This window comes from Apodemus sylvaticus, chromosome 18 (assembly GCF_947179515.1).
Source record: "Apodemus sylvaticus chromosome 18, mApoSyl1.1, whole genome shotgun sequence".
Classification (NCBI taxonomy): domain Eukaryota; kingdom Metazoa; phylum Chordata; class Mammalia; order Rodentia; family Muridae; genus Apodemus; species Apodemus sylvaticus.
The window spans coordinates 28467708-28485946 of record NC_067489.1 but is presented as its reverse complement, the minus strand read 5'-3'; the positions used below and the strand labels follow the sequence as shown (position 1 = coordinate 28485946).

At 47.9% G+C, this 18239-nt stretch overlaps 1 protein-coding gene across 2 annotated transcripts; it reads right to left on the bottom strand.

Moving 5' to 3' along the window:
• Window positions 1–882: 882 nt before the first annotated feature.
• Rnf122 (ring finger protein 122) lies at window positions 883–17851 on the bottom strand. Of its 2 annotated transcripts, none has more exons than XM_052162527.1 (6): window positions 17492–17851; window positions 11164–11320; window positions 5508–5553; window positions 5158–5199; window positions 2187–2269; window positions 883–1955 (listed from the first exon to the last, which is right to left on the bottom strand). In XM_052162527.1, the coding sequence occupies exons 1-6, from the start codon at window positions 17514–17516 to the stop codon at window positions 1841–1843; spliced, it is 468 nt and encodes a 155-aa protein (XP_052018487.1). In that variant the 5' UTR covers window positions 17517–17851; the 3' UTR covers window positions 883–1840. The 2 variants fall into 2 exon arrangements, with proteins under 2 accessions (XP_052018487.1, XP_052018488.1); XM_052162528.1 differs by lacking the exon at window positions 17492–17851 and adding an exon at window positions 13861–14537.
• Between the last annotated feature and the right edge of the window lie 388 nt (window positions 17852–18239).

The window sequence follows — 18239 nt, the reverse complement described above, 5'->3', positions numbered from 1 at the left end:
AAATAAATCGTTACTTAATATGTAGGGTAAGGGCACCTTCCTGGAGAGGAGCCCATAGTCAGGTACCCAAGTGCACCTTGGTATTGTCCAAGATGCACGAGATGGCACCATACCGGCTCTGGTATCTGGCACTTAAATGATGAATAGCTTTTGCCCAGTTGGGTATCAATCCACCAAACCAACGCTCTGCCAATGGCTTTCCTGAGCTCAGTGCCCAAGGCATGCTGCCTGCTTGACTGGCATTGTTCTGGGCTACCAACCAGGGGGCAACCCCGGTCTAGTTACTTTATGCTTAAGGAAGGCGTTCCCAACGCCAGCCCATTCTGACCGCACTCAGTGTTGTTGATACAGCAGGCCCTTGGGAAACTGGCAGAGCTAAGCTGGAGGCTGTGGGTGGAGGACCTGGGTGGGCAATGCAGGGTCATGCATTGCTATCACATGGAATTCTAGATGATGTGTGGGAGGCTAGGAAGTGCCAGGGAGGGGCTGTCTGACACATAAGTAGTACAGAGATGAAGCATCAGGGACTCTGAGGTTACCAGGTCACTGACACTCAACCGTCAGTGGAGTGAATGCAGGGCTTGAAATCAACTTTACAACATTTCTACAACTTCCCATGACCGATCCTGGCTTCATCAGATCTTATTTCACACTGGTGTTCTACAAGTAATTCCCCCTCCCTCCCTCTCCTTTTTGTTTTTCATTGCCACAAAAACTGAGCCCGGGTCCTTGAGCATGTTACCCAAGCCCTCTATTGTTGAGATACATGTCCAGGCCTCAGGTTTTGGTAAGGATTAGCAACCTCAAGTGTGGTCTGACTGGGAAAGTCAGGTGAAGAGCCCTGTTCCCTCTCCCGGCACAGGCCACCACCACAAGCCAAAATGTGATTAGAGAAACATGTTATTAAATTTAATTTTCTTTAAATACATAACCTTTTTCCCACTCTCAGCCGCCCTGCTCAGGGGGGGAGGGGACACTTTTCCCCCTCCCATCCTGAGGGGCTGCACGTATAAAGCCTGAGATGGTGAAGATGAAGTATAAAAATACTATTTACAGCGGGGGGAAAGCAGACATCCGCACTACTGTACCCTCCCCCAACCATCCCCATCCCGATGGCCCCGTTTTGCTTCTAACAAAAGCCCCTGAAAATGGGCTTGAGGATTAGAACCCTTCCTATAGCGAGGGGTCTCTTCAAAACCAATGATGACTAGAAGGCTCTGAGATGGAGCAGGACCAGGGAAGAGAATGAATAGCACCTCAGATCCTAACAGGGGAGGGTTGGTCCCATCCCCCTGCAGTCAGCCAGGACGAGCCGGCCTTTGTTTCTGACACCCCATGTAAACATTGACTTGTCCCTTTAGGTCCCTGTCTTCCCGTTACTTCAATACAGAGCCTTTCATCTTGGTTTCTCCATCTTTCCTTTCCTTCGGAAACCATCCCATGGAAGGCTCTGGCAGGACTGAAGGGTGCAGGTGAGGCAGAGCCACCTCACCCTTTCAAGGTCAGAGTCGCTTGTTCTCCAAAGGGAAGTGCCCACGTTCACAGTCTCAGAGTTGACTCCTTCCCGGGGCAAAGATGCGGTGGGTGGAGGTGGATCGATAGTCAGTCCAGTACCAGGATAGAGTAGTCCACCTGGATGAGGCCATTGGAAATGGATAACGGAGAGAAGCCCTGGGGGCAGAGACTGGACAAGTCTGGTATGGGTCCAGCGGGTGCTGGTAGAAGCTGAGCTCTGTCATCTTTGCCTTTAGGTGAGTGTGAGTCTTATTCGTTGTGTAGAGGAACTCCCAGGTGCCCTCGCGGTAAGCAGCGTTCTCCAGCGCCCATGCGCAAGGAGTGCTTATACCAGTTCATCCAGCAGGATGCCGATGCTCTGCGAGGTCTCCGTGGGGCCAGCGATGGGCTTGTTGCACATGGGGCAGACGCACCGTACTTCCAGCCACTTGACCAGACACCTGTGAACAAGAGGAATGTTATGTCAGACGGGAGCCTCCAGATGGCGCCAGCTGTCTCCGAGCCCAGCTGCTTCGGAAAACAAAGTGCCCCTGTGTCTGCCCCAAGCTCACCCCTCCGGTGTGCTGAACGTTGTTAAAACAGCACTGCAGAGATGAGAAGGTTCTTGTAGATGCTCCCTAATTATACCTCCTCAGGACCACCCATCCCACCGCACCCCATCCCCCACATACTTGCGGTGAAAGGCGTGCTGGCACGGAAGCACGCCTAGTTCATCCTTCCCCTTGAAGTCTTCCAGACAAACTGCACAGGTTTGCTATGGAGAGTGTGAGAGAGGACAGAGAGTGGGGGATCTGTGAACTACGAGTCTGGAAGCCCTCTTCACACACCTATCCTGAACATCTATCCACCACCTTGTTCTCTGACTAGGAAAACAAGCTCCAGCCCAGTTTCCTATGTCAATCCCAGACCAAGTTCTGCCATATATACAAGACTGGGCTGACAGGACAGCAGCCAACATGGCTGCTTAAACGGAAATCAACCAAATGAAGAAATTATACACATAGCACTCCCCACCCCACCCCAGTCCCAGAAGCACTAGCCACGGTTCTTCAAATGTTTCATATTTAAATATGAAAATGTGAGGCGGGGGTGAGGGTCTGTGGTAGAGCTTGTGTTCATCATCTGTGAGATTCTGCACTGGGTCCCCTGCACCACAATCAAAACCATTAAAGAGTGCAAGATGATGTTCGCTGTATAGTGATACAGGTCCCTCCCAGAGGGCGAACATCATCTCTCTGCTCAACATCCTGGTTTTATTTGTTGGAGGACAAACTCTCATATAGTCCAAGCAGGCCTCAAATTCACTCTATAACCAAGGCTGCCCCTTGAATTTCTCATTTTCCAGCCTCCACTTCCCTAGAGTTAGGACTATAGATTTATGCTGCCACGTCCAGTTAATTGTTGCTCATATTGTGAGTTGTTAGGTTAAGTGCTTGAGAGAAGATGGCAGCAACTGAAGGCCAGGACCAACTGGGATGGTGGTAGCACGAGGAACAGTGCATCATGGGAGAAGTAGCATGCTTATCAACAATGAACTGGACATGGTAGTAGATTACTCCTTAAACAGTGATGCAATTATTTCATGTCACTGCAGATATTCAAATTATAATTCTTTTTGGCTCATGACGCCTACTTAGTGGGCACAGGCTACATTCCTATAAATTCTTAGCTCCTCTTGCCCTGGAGCTGGCTCTCCATATTTTCAGTGTTCAACAGTTACCTTTGGCTGATGGTTCTCAGGTAGGAGAGTACAGACTCAGAGCATTCCTATTAACACACAAGTTAACTGACGGTGTTGGTCTCAAAAAGTTTTTTGTCCTTTCTAACCTACATCATGGGCTAAGGAGGAACACAGTAGTAAAAATTAAGGCAGTAGGGTTGGGTGGTAGTCAAGGTGACTGTATCTGGAATTTACTAAAACCCAAATGCCTGGACTCACCCTAGATCTCTCTCTCTCTCTCTCTCTCTCTCTCTCTCTCTCTCTCTCTCTCTCTCTCTCTCTCTCTCTTTCTCTCTCTGTTTGAGTTTTTGTTATTGTTGTTGTTGTTCTGTCTTTGAAACAGGTTTCAGTGTATCCCTGGCTGTCCTGAAACCCACTTTGTAGACCAGGCTGGGCTCAAACTCAAGAGGTGCACCTGTCTCTGCCTTCTGAGTGCTGGGATTAAAAGCACACACCGCTACCTCCATGCTGCGATGAATTTCTCTTAAATAGTCTGAAGTGGGAAGAACCACTTCTAATCTGGATCTTCTTAGGTGAGCAGACCCATGTTTAATCTGTGCTACAACCTCTGCTGGCAGCCTAATGGAGGAATGGAAGAAAGAAGCTGGCTCTCTTTGCCTGCGCACACTCACTGACAAGTCTACCCTTTCACTGGCTTTAGAGATCACTTCTTTGGGATTTCAGTATATATTGAAGACCAGCTGAGACACCCATGAGACATCCAGCCTTGTAAACTGAACAACTACTAGATTCTTGGACCTTCTTTTGGTGGACAGCCATTCTTGGACTAGCTGAACCACAGCCCATAAGCAATTCTAATAAATCATTCATATATATATATATCCATATTTGAGAAAAATATTCATTAAGTCCTATTCCTCTAAAGAACTCCTAGATAATACAAATAGATATATGTGCTCAGTTACATTCATTAAATCTAGACTTGCACCCCCCATTTATAAAACTCCAAGGTCTCAGCTGAACTACTTGAGCTTATTTTTTTTTTTTTTATAAGAACCTGAGGTATAGCAGCAACATGAAAAGGGGAGTAAAATGAGGCCATGTCTACAAAGTCTCATGTTTGGTGATGCTGGAATCCTATTCCTTTTCAGACAACCACAAACAGCTCACTCTCTGGTAAGGAGTGTCTGTGGTTATGGATGGAAGCCTTGGGTGGTGGGTTAGGTAACCTTGAAGGCTGGGGGCACTGATCAGGAAATGTCCCCGTGACGGCTGGTTCTGTGTCAACTAGACAGAGGCAGAGAGGAAGAAACCTCAGTTGGAGAAATGCCTCCATGAGATGCAGCTGTAATTAGTGATCAAGGGGGGAGGGACCCGCCAATGCCTGTCTGATCGTGGTGTTTTATCGCAGCACTAGCCCTAACTAAGACAAGGCCCACTAAAAGAGGGAGTAGAAAGAAAAAAATGGAGGAGGAATGTTATAATTATATTTTAGTTAAAATGAAAAGAACAAAGTTTAGATCCTATGGAGCTGGCCTTATTGGGGGTGGGGGATGGAGGGGAGGCAAGCTAGGATGCCTTACTGATGAGTTAGGACAATATGCCTGAGTAAACGGACCTGCAAGGGGAGGTTAACGGCACAGTCTATGGCATAAAACCTGTAGCCCCCATAAGACTCAATATAGCACATTGCCTATGGCATAGAGCCTGTGACAGTCTGACAGAGTCTACACGGCATATTCGCAATGGCAAGTTACAGATTCTGCACAGCACACTGTCTTCGGCACAGAGCCATTTCACACCCTCAATAGAATCTGCATGATTCCTGTTCCCACTTCCCTTGACCCTTCTGTGGTCCCTTTGCTTTCTGCCTGATGGACTCTTGGAAGAAGGTCCAAGTGAAGAGCTGGAGAAAGCTGGTCTAAGCGCTATCCTTCCAAACATTATCCCAAGACACTTACCCCGTAGAGCTGTAACTTCTTAGCATCACCTTTAAGCACTACCTGTGGAGCAAAGAGGCAGCTGATGTGTAAAGGTGCCAACCAGAGGCCAGAACGTTATCATCCAATGATGCTTCTCCTGATACATGATGCGTGTGTGTCTCTTCCCCTCTCCCCGTCTCCCTCTCTGTCCCCCACTGCCTCCCACCCCAAAGGTGAATGGCAAACCCAACCTGAGGACACTACAGGAGTGGTAGGCCTCTGGGATGCCTGGGAGCCCAGGGAATGCAGACTATGGGAGCTTGGGCTTTCTCTCCCTTATCAGGACAGATAGTGCGGGAGGAGTTTAACTTAAAGAGCTGGTACTTTACCTCCTTGTAGCCATATCGCTCACTCTGTGCCTGGTTCCGGAGTTTGCTAGAAAGAAAGTAAAGAGGGCAGATGACCATGGTGTTTTAGGTAAACAGGACAATGACAATATGTGAAGCCCGCTGACTGCTTATACATTTTTTCTGGAGGTGAGAAGGGTACTTGTTTCATAGATACCAATGGGGCATAGCTCAGATGTATGCAGGTCACCCATAGTTGATACGGATGAAGAATCTCTGACTAGATGTCCAGCCATAGTCTGGGCTCTACTCCAGCAGGGCATCCTAAATGATCTGCCCAAACTTTACAAAGCTGATGGGGGTAGGGGTGGGACAGTTCTTGGGTTAAAAGTCAAATCTATGCAACCAGAGAGCTTGCCCTCTTTACCATAGAACATAATCTACCCCACCCCCACCCCCACAACTAGATGGATTATGTTGGAGTCCTGAGATCTTATTTGATCTTGAGATATACCATGTGCTTTACTGAGCCTTTGACTTTGAGCGGCCTACTGTGCAGATGGCAAGGCTGTGTCGTCCTTCATCTGTCGGGGAAAAGATTTTTGAAGACTGAAGATTCAGTCTTCATGGAGGCTTGTGGGATCAAAGGCATGTGCACAACAGCAGATAGATATAGGTACCTCCAATATATGGACACAGAACTTTCACTTTTCTGTTATACTAGGAATTAACCCCCAGTGCCTCAATCTTAAATAAAGATCCAATCAATTTGATAGAGAAATGCTAGATAAGTAAACAATACCCCAGGGTATGTCTGTGTTGACATTTCCAGACACATTTTTTTTTCTGAGACACGTTTTCTCTGTGTAGCCTCGGCTGTCCTGGAATTCACTCTGTAGACCAGGCTGGTCTCCAACTCAGAAATCCGCCTGCCTCTGCCTCCCAAGTTCTGGGATTAAAGGTGTGCGCCACCTCTGCCCGACTGCCAGACACAATATTATGAGAGTTTTGACCTAGTCTCTCAATGGATTCATAGTACAATGGCCATTATGGAAGATTGTAGAAAGAGCTCTTGCCCTGTCCCCGGTTTTCTCTCTCCTGTCTCTTGTCCAGTAAGAAATGATGAATAGCTGATGTTACAAGCTCTAGCCACCATGACTTTCTGCTTTTGAGACGGAAGCGACAGTGGAGGAAACCCTCCAAAACCACAATTCAAAACAAATATGATAAAAGAGACTAATATACTTCCTGCATTCACACCTTACCACTGTGCTACACACCCAGAACTTTCTCACATGGGTCTGAGCGTCCACCACCTGTACTTACAGGGGAGATAGACTGAAAGCTGTTTTTATTCCTCATTGAGTAAAACAGAAGTTAAAAACAAAAACAGAGGCCGGGCAGTGGTGGCACACGCCTGTAATCCCAGCACTTGGGAGGCAGAGGCAGATGGATCTCTAAGTTTGAGGCCAGCCTGGTCTACAGAGTGAGTTCCAGGACAGCCAGGGCTACACAGAGAAACCCTGTTTCGCAAAACAAAAAAGAAACAAACAAACAAACAAAAACCCCCAAACAAACAAAACCATAACAACAACAACAACAAAAATATGTATTTCATGACCTGACACTTTAGGGCTGGGGTGTAGCTCGGTAGAAGAATACTTATTTCCCATGCATGAAGCTCTGGGTTTATCCCAATCACCACAGAAGAAAATGAAACTTATCTTTTAAAAAAAAAATGCCATGAGCATATCAATTGATGTGCTGTCCATAACTGCCTTAGGAACTGGCTTACTGTGGCATAATAGATTCGCTATGCAGTTGTGATGAAAAGGGTTGCTGGCCTCAGTTACAAACACAGAACACCTCAATTCAGGGGCTCAAGTTCCTCCCGGGGTGGAGAAGAAGCAGAGGACATAACCTTGCCTCATAGGTGGGTTGGGACAGAGAAGATCTGGCTACCAGCCTCCTCCATCCTTCCTGACAGGAAGTCACGTGGTCTGGCAAGGGTGCCTGTTCCTGGAGCCTCAGGGAAAGTCCCAGCCAGGTGGACATCTGCCAGGGCGGCACTGCCACGATCCCCTCCCCTTCTCTCTACATATGCCTTCTTTCTGCTCACTGGATGTACCAGACACTCCCAACCACCCCATCCTTAAAGAGCAGAACTCTCGGTCCTGACAAGGGTTTTATACGTAAAAGTATAAAAAAGTATATACTCAGCTTCCTGATGAGTAGGGAAAGGTGTATCCAAAGCACCATCTCCCTGTGCCTGGTTTTCCTTTAGAAGAAAACTTTCATTTTCTTTTCTGTTTAGGAGAGGCTAGCTTCAGACTGGCTCTGTAGCCAAAGATGACCTTAACCTGCTCTCCCCCACCCCAACCTCTGAGATGCCAGGATTCTGAGAACTCTGCCCATGCTAGGTACTCAGCTATAACCTCAGTCGGTTTGCACTTCCCAGCTCATTCTGGACCAGCCCTCTAGGACTGCATCCTCTGGATGCTTGCTAGACAACCGCCTCGGTCACTGAGCTATTCCAGCCCTATCTGGAGGTAGAAGTTTAAATGGGAGAATGCCACACATTTTTTTTAAAGGTTCAATTGCCTTCCCCAACAATATTGACATTACTGTGCTGTGCGTGATTTGCTTTATGACTACATAAAGCCCTAGTGCATGATGTCCTCTCACTTATTGTACACGCCGGGTTCCTTGACTAGAGGGATCTAGAACCTTTGCAGGTCCTCCTTCAGTCCGCATGAGTACCTTAGCTCAGGAAGGATTAGGTCGCGAGATGGGGGGCTTGAAGAAAGGTTGCAAAGAAAAGGGCATGAAGCAGACTCCAGGCTGTCCCAGCTGGGGACGGGAGAGCCAAGCACTCTGGACAGGTGGCTTTCTCAGCTGTTGGCTGAGCAAAGCAACTAAAAATACAATTTCAATGAGCCCATCGCAAGTCCCAGCCAGCAGGCTCTCCCTTCCCTCGTTTTCCCTTTTGGAACAAACAATGCAGCCAGCTCCTGAAAAGAATTGTTCCTTTCCTGTCTATTTGTATTCCACCGGGCCCCTCCATCCTGTGTTCAGAAGAGGTTAGCTCTGAGGGGAAAGAGGAGAAACAAGGGGCAGCTGGCAGCTGAGGCATCCTTGGCTCATGAACTCACCAGGTCAGGATTGGCAGTCATGGGCCTATTTTGGCTGAGGTGGAAACTGAGAAGCAGGGAGAGGAAGTGGCTTGTGTGTCTGTGTCTTTCTATATATAGACACATACACCACATACCAGTGAACCTTTGGAAGCATGAGACTCTGGGAGCAGCCTGCTCTGGATGGGTTAAGGGACACACGGTGAGGTACAGGAGCAGAGTACTACAGAAAGGACAGATGGCACTGTGTCACACCACAGTGGGGGAACAGCTTTTAGTATCATGTGACTGCTACTCTTTCTGTTCTTCTGCTACAACCCGAATAAAACCAGTCGGCGACAGCCACAGCCAGTCTTTCTCCACTACCAGATACCCTACTGACAGGGCGTGGCCTCGGAGGAGGTCACGTGAAGGCAGAGCTCTCCTAACTCAGTATGACCTTGAGCAAATCCTTTACAGTCGGGGCCTATCTTCATTTATGTAGTTTGATAATCCTTACATTGGAAGGTTGGTTATTGAATGAAGTGAACCAAACAGTTTACCACAGCAGGGCAGTGGTGGCACAGGCCTTTAAAATCCCAGCACTTGGGAGGCAGAGGCAGGTGGATTTCTGAGTTTGAGACCAGCCTGGTCTACAGAGTGAGTTCCAGGACAGCCAGGGCTATACAGAGAAGCCCTGTCTCAAAAAAACAAAAAACAAAAAACAAAAAAATAACAACAAAAAACCCAACCACAATAGGTGGCACAAGAAAGTCCTTAGCAAAGGCTAGCCCCAAACCCAGTCATGCTATTAGTGGCAAACTAGGAAATGAACCTCAATCATCTATCTACTTGTTGGTCAGAGTGTTGGTAGCTAACACTCATTTTGCTCATTATCTTCGGTGTATATGTGTGTGTCGAAAGACACCAACTAGAGAAATACAGTTTTATAAATTTCCAACCATATCCTAAGTAATCTGTGATATTTGAACCTGCATATCTTTACCCTTCAGGAGAACTGAGTTAATTGTTTGATAAAGGGTCTGAGGGAAAAGATCAGTGAGTAAGAGCAGTTTAGGGAGAGGAAGTGATAGGGATTATAAAACAGGAAAGGGAAGTCTACATTTGCTTCCATTTAGTGGTTAAATGTGAATTTTGCGCTACTTAGAGGGAAAATAAAACACTGTTTTTTTTTCTGCACACTTAGGTGGAGACATTACAGCTTTAAAGACCTGTTTTGGGAAGGTTCTGGAGCTGTCTGCGGCAGCCATTGGCTGTGGGACCAATGCTTGTCTCATTAACATCCAAGTATCTGCCTCCCAGAGGAAGCCATTCCCAGGCAGGTAAGGGGTCAAGATTCCAGTCTTTTCCTTTTCTAAACTGATCTGATTAGGCCCCAGTCAGATGGTGGTGCATACACTTTAATCCCAGCACCTGGAAGGCAGAGACAGGTGTATCTCTACAAAGTCAAGGCCAGCCTCGTTTACATAAATTCCAGGACTATGAGGGCTACCTAGAGACTCAGACTTATAAACAAACCAAAACACCCAAAACAAAAGACTCCAAGGATTATTAACTTGTTCTACTGGCCAGAGATATCACACACTCCTATGTACAGGGCAGACCCATTCGACAGACAGAACCATCAGCACCAACAGAACACCCCACCAGAACTCTGCTTTAAGTATCAAGCGTGTCCAATACTTCTTACTCTGTGTGTGTGTGTGTGAGTGTCTGTGTGTGTGTGATACATGTGCATTCATGTTTCTATGTGTATAAGCTCACACGTGCGTTTGTATCTAGGGGATTGCTACTGACAGCCTTCCCCAGTGGCTATCTTCTTCACCAAGGCAGCTTTTCTCTTGAACTCAGAGCTCACTGATCTGCTAATCTAATCAGCTTATCAATCAGCCAGAGAGCTTGGCATTCCAGGGCTGGAATTCCCTTCACCCACCACTGCTCTCCTAGCATTAACATGGGTTCTGGTATCCCCATCCCACTCCTGAGATAGGCACTGATAACCCTGAACCATCTCCCCAGCTTTTTAATAGAAGACACCCAGAAGCTCCTATGTCCTCCTTCACCATAAGGAGACATAGCTCCCAGAGCCTAGCAACCCCTGCCAAGCTCAAGTCCTTGCCCCCTTGGCAATTTCCCACGGAGGGCAAAAGAACGAACGGATGACTGCCTACCTCTCCCTGACTGTGAACGGGAAGGAGGCAAGTGGGAAGGAAGCACGGGACAGGTAAAAGAGCACTCGCTTGATCGCTCAGCCAACAGCCATTCTAGACAACTTTAGAATAATCGGCTAAGACAGGGTGGGATGCAGGCCAACCACTGGTGACCTCATGTGCTCTGGGGATAACTTGATAGGTTGCTATAAATAGAAACACCAGACCTCAGGGGTCCAGAGAAGTGGAGGCTAAGGTATATCCTCCCATCAGAGCTCTGTGTGTGTGTGTGGGTGGGGGTGGGGTGGGGTGGGGTGGGTGGGTGTTGAGGCTGATGGGATAAGGAGTGGCCTCGCTCAATATCCTCTATGCCCTAGTCTCCCCCCACCCCACCCCCACCCCCACCAAGCAACCGACCTGATGAAGTAGCAGCAGAAGATGAGGCTGAGCATGAAGACGAAGATGCCGGTGCCGAAGATGACCATGTAGATGTTGAGGGGAAGGTCTTGGAAACTGATGGGTGGCATTGAGCAGGACTTGTTGGTACTCACCAGTCCCAGGCCACAGAAACACCCTGCAAAGCCAAGAGGTAAACAATACCAAAGTTAGTTATCCGCTGGGGCCCCTGGCACATTGGGTTAGTACGATTGTCAGGCGCCAGCTTAAGTTTATATCCTGACACTTAACTACAAACTACGTGGTCCTGAGGAAACCTATCAAAGGGACTGTTAGGCAAACTACTTAAATGGATTAAGAATTTAGATGGCAGGTAGTAGTTGGCACACACCTTTCAACCCAGCACTCAGGAGGCAGAAGCAGGAGGTTCTCTTGAGAGTTTTGACAGCCAGGGCTACACAGAGAAACTCCATCTTGGAACACAAAGAATTTAGGGCAAGGGCAGAAAATAGAAAAAACAGTAACAACATGGCCTCCAAGTAGAAGGTACTCTTGAACAGAATAGTAAAGAGTCTTCCAGGCTAAAATACATTGTTTGAGTCCTGATTCATCTCCACTAAGCTAGTTATGTGATCAAGAAGAAGGTCTTGCTCTCGAGAACTCATCTCGACCTAGGAAAACTAGCAAAAAGGGAAAAACTGGTTTAAGAAATAGGCTTCACTGGGCTGGAGAGATGGCTCAGCGGTTAAGAGCACTAACTGCTCTTCTGGAGGTCCTGAGTTCAAATCCCAGCAACCACATGGTGGCTCACAACCATCTGTAACGAGATCTGACACCCACTTCTGGTGTGTCTGACGATAGCGACAGTGTACCCACATACATGAAGTGGTGATCTTTCTACCCACAGCCTCAAGGTCCCTGTCCTTGAGTAAATCCCCTAAGAGCTTATCAGAAAGGTGCAGTCTTGGGTCTATACCGCAGTAAAATGAACGGGATTCATTAAGAAGATGCTTGCACCAAGAGATTTCCTTGTCGGGGCTGGAGAGATGGCCTAGCAGTTAAGAGCACTGACTGCTCTTCCAGAGGTCCTGAGTTCAAATCCCAGCAACCACATGGTGGCTCACAACCATCTATAATGAGATCTGATGCCCTCTTCTATTGTGTCTGAAGACACTACAGTGTACTCATATAAATAAAATCTAAAAAAAAAAAGAAGAAGAAATTCCCTTGCACATTCAGCGTGGAGGCACTGGCTGGCCACTAGCTGCTTTCCTTCTCATTGGCCCTCCGGTGTGTCAATCATCTTCCCTTGGTGTCAGGGTAAGCGCATGCTCAAACTCTGAGCAGTGAACCAAAGAAAGTCTTCAGAAAAAGAAATGGATTTTTCTTAGCTGGGTGTGATGACACAACATTATAATCCCAGATATCTAGGAAGTATCTACTCAGGAGGCTGGCACAAGAAAATCATGAGTTCCAGACTAGCATGAGTTAAGTTGTGATAGCCCTGCCCGATCTCCCCCTTCCAAAATCCCCCAAACAGAGAATCAAATTCCTTTAAGGAATTTCTTCTTATAGTACCCTAGACAGCTAGGAATGTAAAACTAAGACACGGCTGGAAAGAGAATATAGCCAAAGGCATTAAAGAGTGATTCCTTGACCGTGCACCTGTGTTCTAACCACATGTTGCATGCCCAGCCTTTTTACTTTCCCAGGACCTGCCAGAAGGCAGGGGCTGGGCTCTTCCCTGGCTTTTTGGTCAGGAGCCAGGATTCTACCTGGTAATTTCCACTATTGAGTGCTACCACGACTCTACGGCTACGGTAGGCCAGCAATCCATGCGCCACCGCGCTATGGTGTGGCCTCGAAGCCTCCCTGCAGTGGACTTAGATGCTGACCCCTCTTTCCTCTGCTTCTTTACCCCCCCCCCCCGCCCCCCAGCAAAGCTTCATTTTTCCTGCCTGAGAGATGGAAACCTCTTAAAACAAAAATACATGAGCTAAAGATGTTCTAAGTCATGTATGATTCTGATTTTGTCACAGTGGGGACAAAACTAAGTGTCCCACGTGGTACTGTGTCATTCCACTGTGTCCCCTTATATCATTATATCAGTTGATGACTAAAGCCTTCGACCAATAATCTAAGACCACGCCCATTCCATGGTCATATCCCTGTTCTACACACATTACCTCCTCAGTCTTATTGATGTCGTCACTGTTTCTCTAATTATCCTACATATCTGGCACGCCTCCAACTCCACTTACCATGTAATTTCCAAACCCCTGTCTGGTTTCAAGTCTCCATGAACATGCACCCTGCCTCCCAGCAATGTCCTATGAGCTTCCTCCAGCTGGGCAAGTCTTAGTATATCTTACTCAACTATGTCCTTGTCTGTCTTCTCATTTTTTTGTCTATACAACCTTCTCTGCCTAGAATCCCTCCCTTTCTAAAGTCTAGTCTTGGGCTGGGCTGGGGGTTTTGCCACGGCTTTGCTCAGAATATCTTCTGTTATCCTGTTGTTGCTAGTTTCAACTTAATTTGCCTCATGTTGCACTCTGCATTGATGATTTGACAATGCACCATAGTTGACATTGAGGATAAAGGAGCACAGAGGAAGAACGGGATGCAGGAAAGAGACTCACACACTGTCACTAGCAACCTCCGATGTGATAACAGAAATCAGTCTATAATTCTGAGAGCAAAGAAAGAGTCAGGAAATACCTGTATCCTAGGCTGGAGGATACCAACTTGGACTCCTGAAACCTTTGCAGTGCCCGGAGCTAATGTTTGGTCTGTCTACACAGCTAGTCAACAAATAACACCCTGCTTTCTCAAAACAACCAAGCCTCCTTGGCAAAAGCTCCTACTTTTCAAAGTAGGGTGACTGATGTTTGGGAAAAGTGCCCAGAAACTGCCCTCAGCTAATAAATCACCAGTGAACCAACAAGTATTGTTGTGGGTCTGCTTTACCCGTTGACCCAGACCATGTGGGGGGAAAACAGAAAGTGAAAGCGGTTCTTGTTCTGAAGGAATTTTCAATTAGGGGAAATTAAAGAAGCAATTAGCTATCAGTTGTTCCTGCCCCTCCATAGGATGGCTTTGCTTCTTCTGGCCTCCACCGGAAAGGGTTAGAAAGAACACCATTCTCATCACTGACTCCGACTTGTGGGTTTGCTCTCCGTAGGCCTATCGCAAAGCAACTTCCTACAAAGGTACAAAGCCCGGCCGGCCGGGGCATCCTTCATCCTGTACCGGCCAAAGGGCCTCAGAAACTCTTCTTCCAGAAAGGTGTACCTTCAGGACCAACAGGACCTTATTCTACTGGCAGGAGCCTCCTATCATCCTGCCACAGAAATATCTAAAGCTGAAAGAGGGCCAACATCCTCCCCACATTTGCCATCTCTCTTCTGTGTACCTTACATAAGCAGGACCCTGGTATCTACTGGGTCCTAAAGAACCTCATATTTCTACTATGTAAAGATACAACGGTGGCGGCAGTTACTCTTGCCGAGAGTATATGCTTGTACCCTGTAAGTATTTTGGTTCTAGTTTATCTCCATCTTTTCCCCATCTCCTAAAAAGCTTTGGGGGGGGGGGGTGCCTCTAGGATTGGATCAGTGAATTTAGTTTTCTATGGAACAAATAAGGAAGCAGCTTCAAGAGTAAATGTTCAAGCCTGCGTTGCTTAAATTTCCTCTGAGCTTAAGATTTAATCCTGTAGGAAGATCCTTAAGTAGAAACAACTCAAAGGGCTTCAGGAAGTCCCTGAAACTCACCAGATTCACTAGGTCCCTCACAACCAAAGCAAGCAGCTGCAACAAAAGCTGAGAATCTGCCCGCAGGAAGGAGGCTGAGCTGCAAAGAGGACTCTAAGACCAGAGCAGCTGCCTAGACGAAATAGAAACAAGCAGAAATACCTGGACGAGGGTTAGACCGACTGAGCCTTCTAGAAAGTACACTCTCCATCCTGCTGAGCTGCCTGCAGGCTGTGCAGCGTTTCCCAACTTTTGTGAGCTGTTACCCATGCCGGAACAGGCCTTGATGATACAGCTCTCTGAGTCATTTCTAGTGGGATCCCTGTCTGAGGTGAATAGACATTGCATTTTCCCATGAAAAGTTGTGTCACACAAAGGCATGATGTCATAGTAGTTTATGTCTATCATTCCCAGTAGTCAGAACTACAGAGTTTTTTTAAGGGCAGCATGGGTACCAATGAAAACCTGTCTCAAAAAAGAAAAAAAAAAAAAAAGCAAGAGATCTGTTTCTATTGCATCGTGATTACCTTTCATTCTGTACTCTCAAGAACAGAATTGATTCGGATGTTATTTTTTTTAACTTCAGAATATTTGTATATAGCATGATGTGTCTAAAGGATACAGCTCAAGTCTAAACATGAAATTCATCCTGTTTCATAGACACCTCATTCAAGTAGCCTGAAGATAACTTTACACATTCTAAATATTATGTGCACGAAGCAAAGCTTTCTCTTGTGACAAGCTAGAGTTCTATAGATGTGGACTTTATAGGATTTTATTGTCCAAATTGGACGGTCGAGAGTTTTTCCTTAAAACTTTTTTTTTTTTTAAGATTTATTTATTATTATATGTAAGTACACTGTAGCTGTCTTCAGACACCCCAGAAGAGGGCATCAGGTCTCCTTATGGATGGTTGTGAGCCACCATGTGGTTGCTGGGTTTTGAACTCAGGACCTTCGGAAAAGCAGTCAGTGCTCTTAACCGCTGAGCCATCTCTCCAGCCCCCCTTAAAACTTTTTTTAAGATCAAAGAATGCTCATCCCAGGATATGGGGTCTTTAGAGGTCCTCCAAGGGAGCACAAATAGGGTTACATCCCCTCTGGGGTCAAAGGGATCTGCCAATCACTTTAATAAGCGCGAGATAAAGGGTGTAGCGCAGGTCAGTGATCGATCGTGTATATTTAATAGGAGCAAGTTCTGGGTTCCACCAGGGGGGTGGGGCAAGATTAAACACTTTCCAAAGGATGCTGCCCAGAAAGGTCGGGGTTACTGACGGCTTAGACCTAGCTAAATCCCTGGTCCATTGTCTTCGACCTGACCAGAATATCTCATCTCAGCTGGCAGGCTGCAAGCTGGAATGACGTCAGAGCGGGGCTGGCCAAGACCAGCGGATCTGGGAACTGCTTCTTTCCAGCCAAAGGGAATCTTTCCCAGATGCTGGGATACACCGTCGGGCCTCATCCCCCCCCTTCCCGCCCCTCCGCTCCGTTACCGGCCTATCACACACAGCTTGGTTCATTTTCAGGAAATTAGATCCGACTAGCAAAAGGAGGAAGGAGGGGGATGGGGGCCACTCATACACATGCGGCCCAAACTCTGCTTTAAAACAAAAGACTCTTGAAATAATTAGTCCAAGATCTTGCAGAAGTCTACTTAAGAATGGATTTTCCACAAGAAACCAGACTGCCATAACAAAAAGAAAAAAAAAAAAAAGAAAAAGAAAGAAAAAGAAGCTAGCTGCTTTGCATTTCTTCTCGCTTAGAAAAAGTGGTCAAGATTCTGCGGGAAGGGTGGGTGGTATTAACATCAAAGGCTACGTGACTGGCTCAGAAAGATCCAACAGGTAGTTTAGACAGGAAATCTAGACCTGCTTTCTAACCTGTAACACCTGAGTTGCCCGAAAGCCTCAGATGAACTCATTTCGCATCATCACGCGGTGGGGTGTGGGAAGCGGTTGGTGGCGGGTGGCAGTGCCATCACCACCTAGGCTGAAAGCAGACCCCACGGTCTGGCCTTATTGCCAGAAAGCAAAGCTCTTTGCCAGGCCAGCCCTGAGCCGGGGGGGGGGGGGGGGGGCGGGGGGGACAGCTTTCTGCAAGGCTTTATCTATTCAGTAAAGCGACGCTCTTTAATCCAGCGTCTGGCCCCTAGGAGCCGGTGGAAACCAACAAAGAAAAAGAAAGTCACCCCCCCAGCCCTGTCCCGCACGCTGCACTGTATACATATTTAAAATAGCCTGCAAAGTTTCAGAACCGGAACTTGAGCTCCCTCTAGGAGATCCTAGCCCGAGCGCGGATTTAATTCTCCAACCACCACAACAAAGAACAGAGTTTGAGAGCGCACAAAGGCAGGCGAAGGGGTAGAAGAGACGGACCGCCACACAAAGGCCGGGAAGACTGGGCTCACACGCCCCTAGCCTTCCACTAGCTTCCAGACCCCCTTTATTCCCAACATTGTGAATGGGACCTTTCTAACTGCGCGCTGTGCAGAGCCCCGCAGGGCGCCAGGACGCCTTTGGGGCCGTCCCAGACACCGGGAAACTTGGTTCAGGACTTGGACCTGCGCGGTCTCCGCTCTCCCACCAATCCGGGACTCACCGTTACACCACTGGAATGGGTGCATCAATGAAGTCAAGGTCGGCTTCCCGGAGCGAACAAAGTATTGGAGTCGGCGGGGCTGTGCACGGAGACCGCCGGGATGGAGAGGCAACTCCTGGAGGAGTGGAGTCAAGGGTTGCAGAGAGGCTGGTTTGCAGAGCAACAAAGAGGTCAGAGGAGGAAGCAAACAAAGTCTTTCTGAGCGAAGCCCTACGGAGGGCCCGGGCCGGGAGGGCAGCCGAGATAGCCGGGATGCCCGGCCGAGAAGACAGCAGCAGGGACACGAAGCCGGGCTTGGGTCCCACTGTGCAGAGCAGTGCGCGCTGGGATTCCGAAAACTGACACCGCGCGGCTCACACCCCCTCCCTTTGACTGCTCCCTCCCGGGAGCCCGCCCCCTTTTCGTCACCTGCCCTTCGGCCAATGGGAGTCTTTCTCCTGCCCCCGGGTATTATTTACAAGCCAGTTTACCCTCTGGACAGGGGAGCATTTTTTTGCTAGGTAGGCACCTACCCCGCCTCCTAGCCAGACCTGGGGAGTCCCTAGTCTGCAGAAAGGCTTGAGAGGCGACGCCTGTAGGGGGCGAGGATCGCCGCCTCCCAGGACCCGGGGCGGGGAGGGTTATGGTGGGGGAATGGCACGAGGATTAGTGCCACTTTTGTTTTCCGCTTACAGATCCGTGCCTGTCTCGAATTTCTACAGCTTTGTAGAAGCTCGTTCTGGGGCTTGGTTCCACTAGTCCTTTGCCT

Excerpts from the sequence above, each read along its gene's own strand:
- Rnf122 (XM_052162527.1), bottom strand. The coding sequence starts at position 17,516 with ATGCACCCATTCCAGTGGTGTAACG. Across the intron at positions 2,270-5,157 it reads AGAAGTTACAGCTCTACGGG|CAAACCTGTGCAGTTTGTCT; the intron begins GTAAGTGTCTTG and ends CACTCTCCATAG. Across the intron at positions 1,956-2,186 it reads CAGCACGCCTTTCACCGCAA|GTGTCTGGTCAAGTGGCTGG; the intron begins GTATGTGGGGGA and ends TCTTGTTCACAG.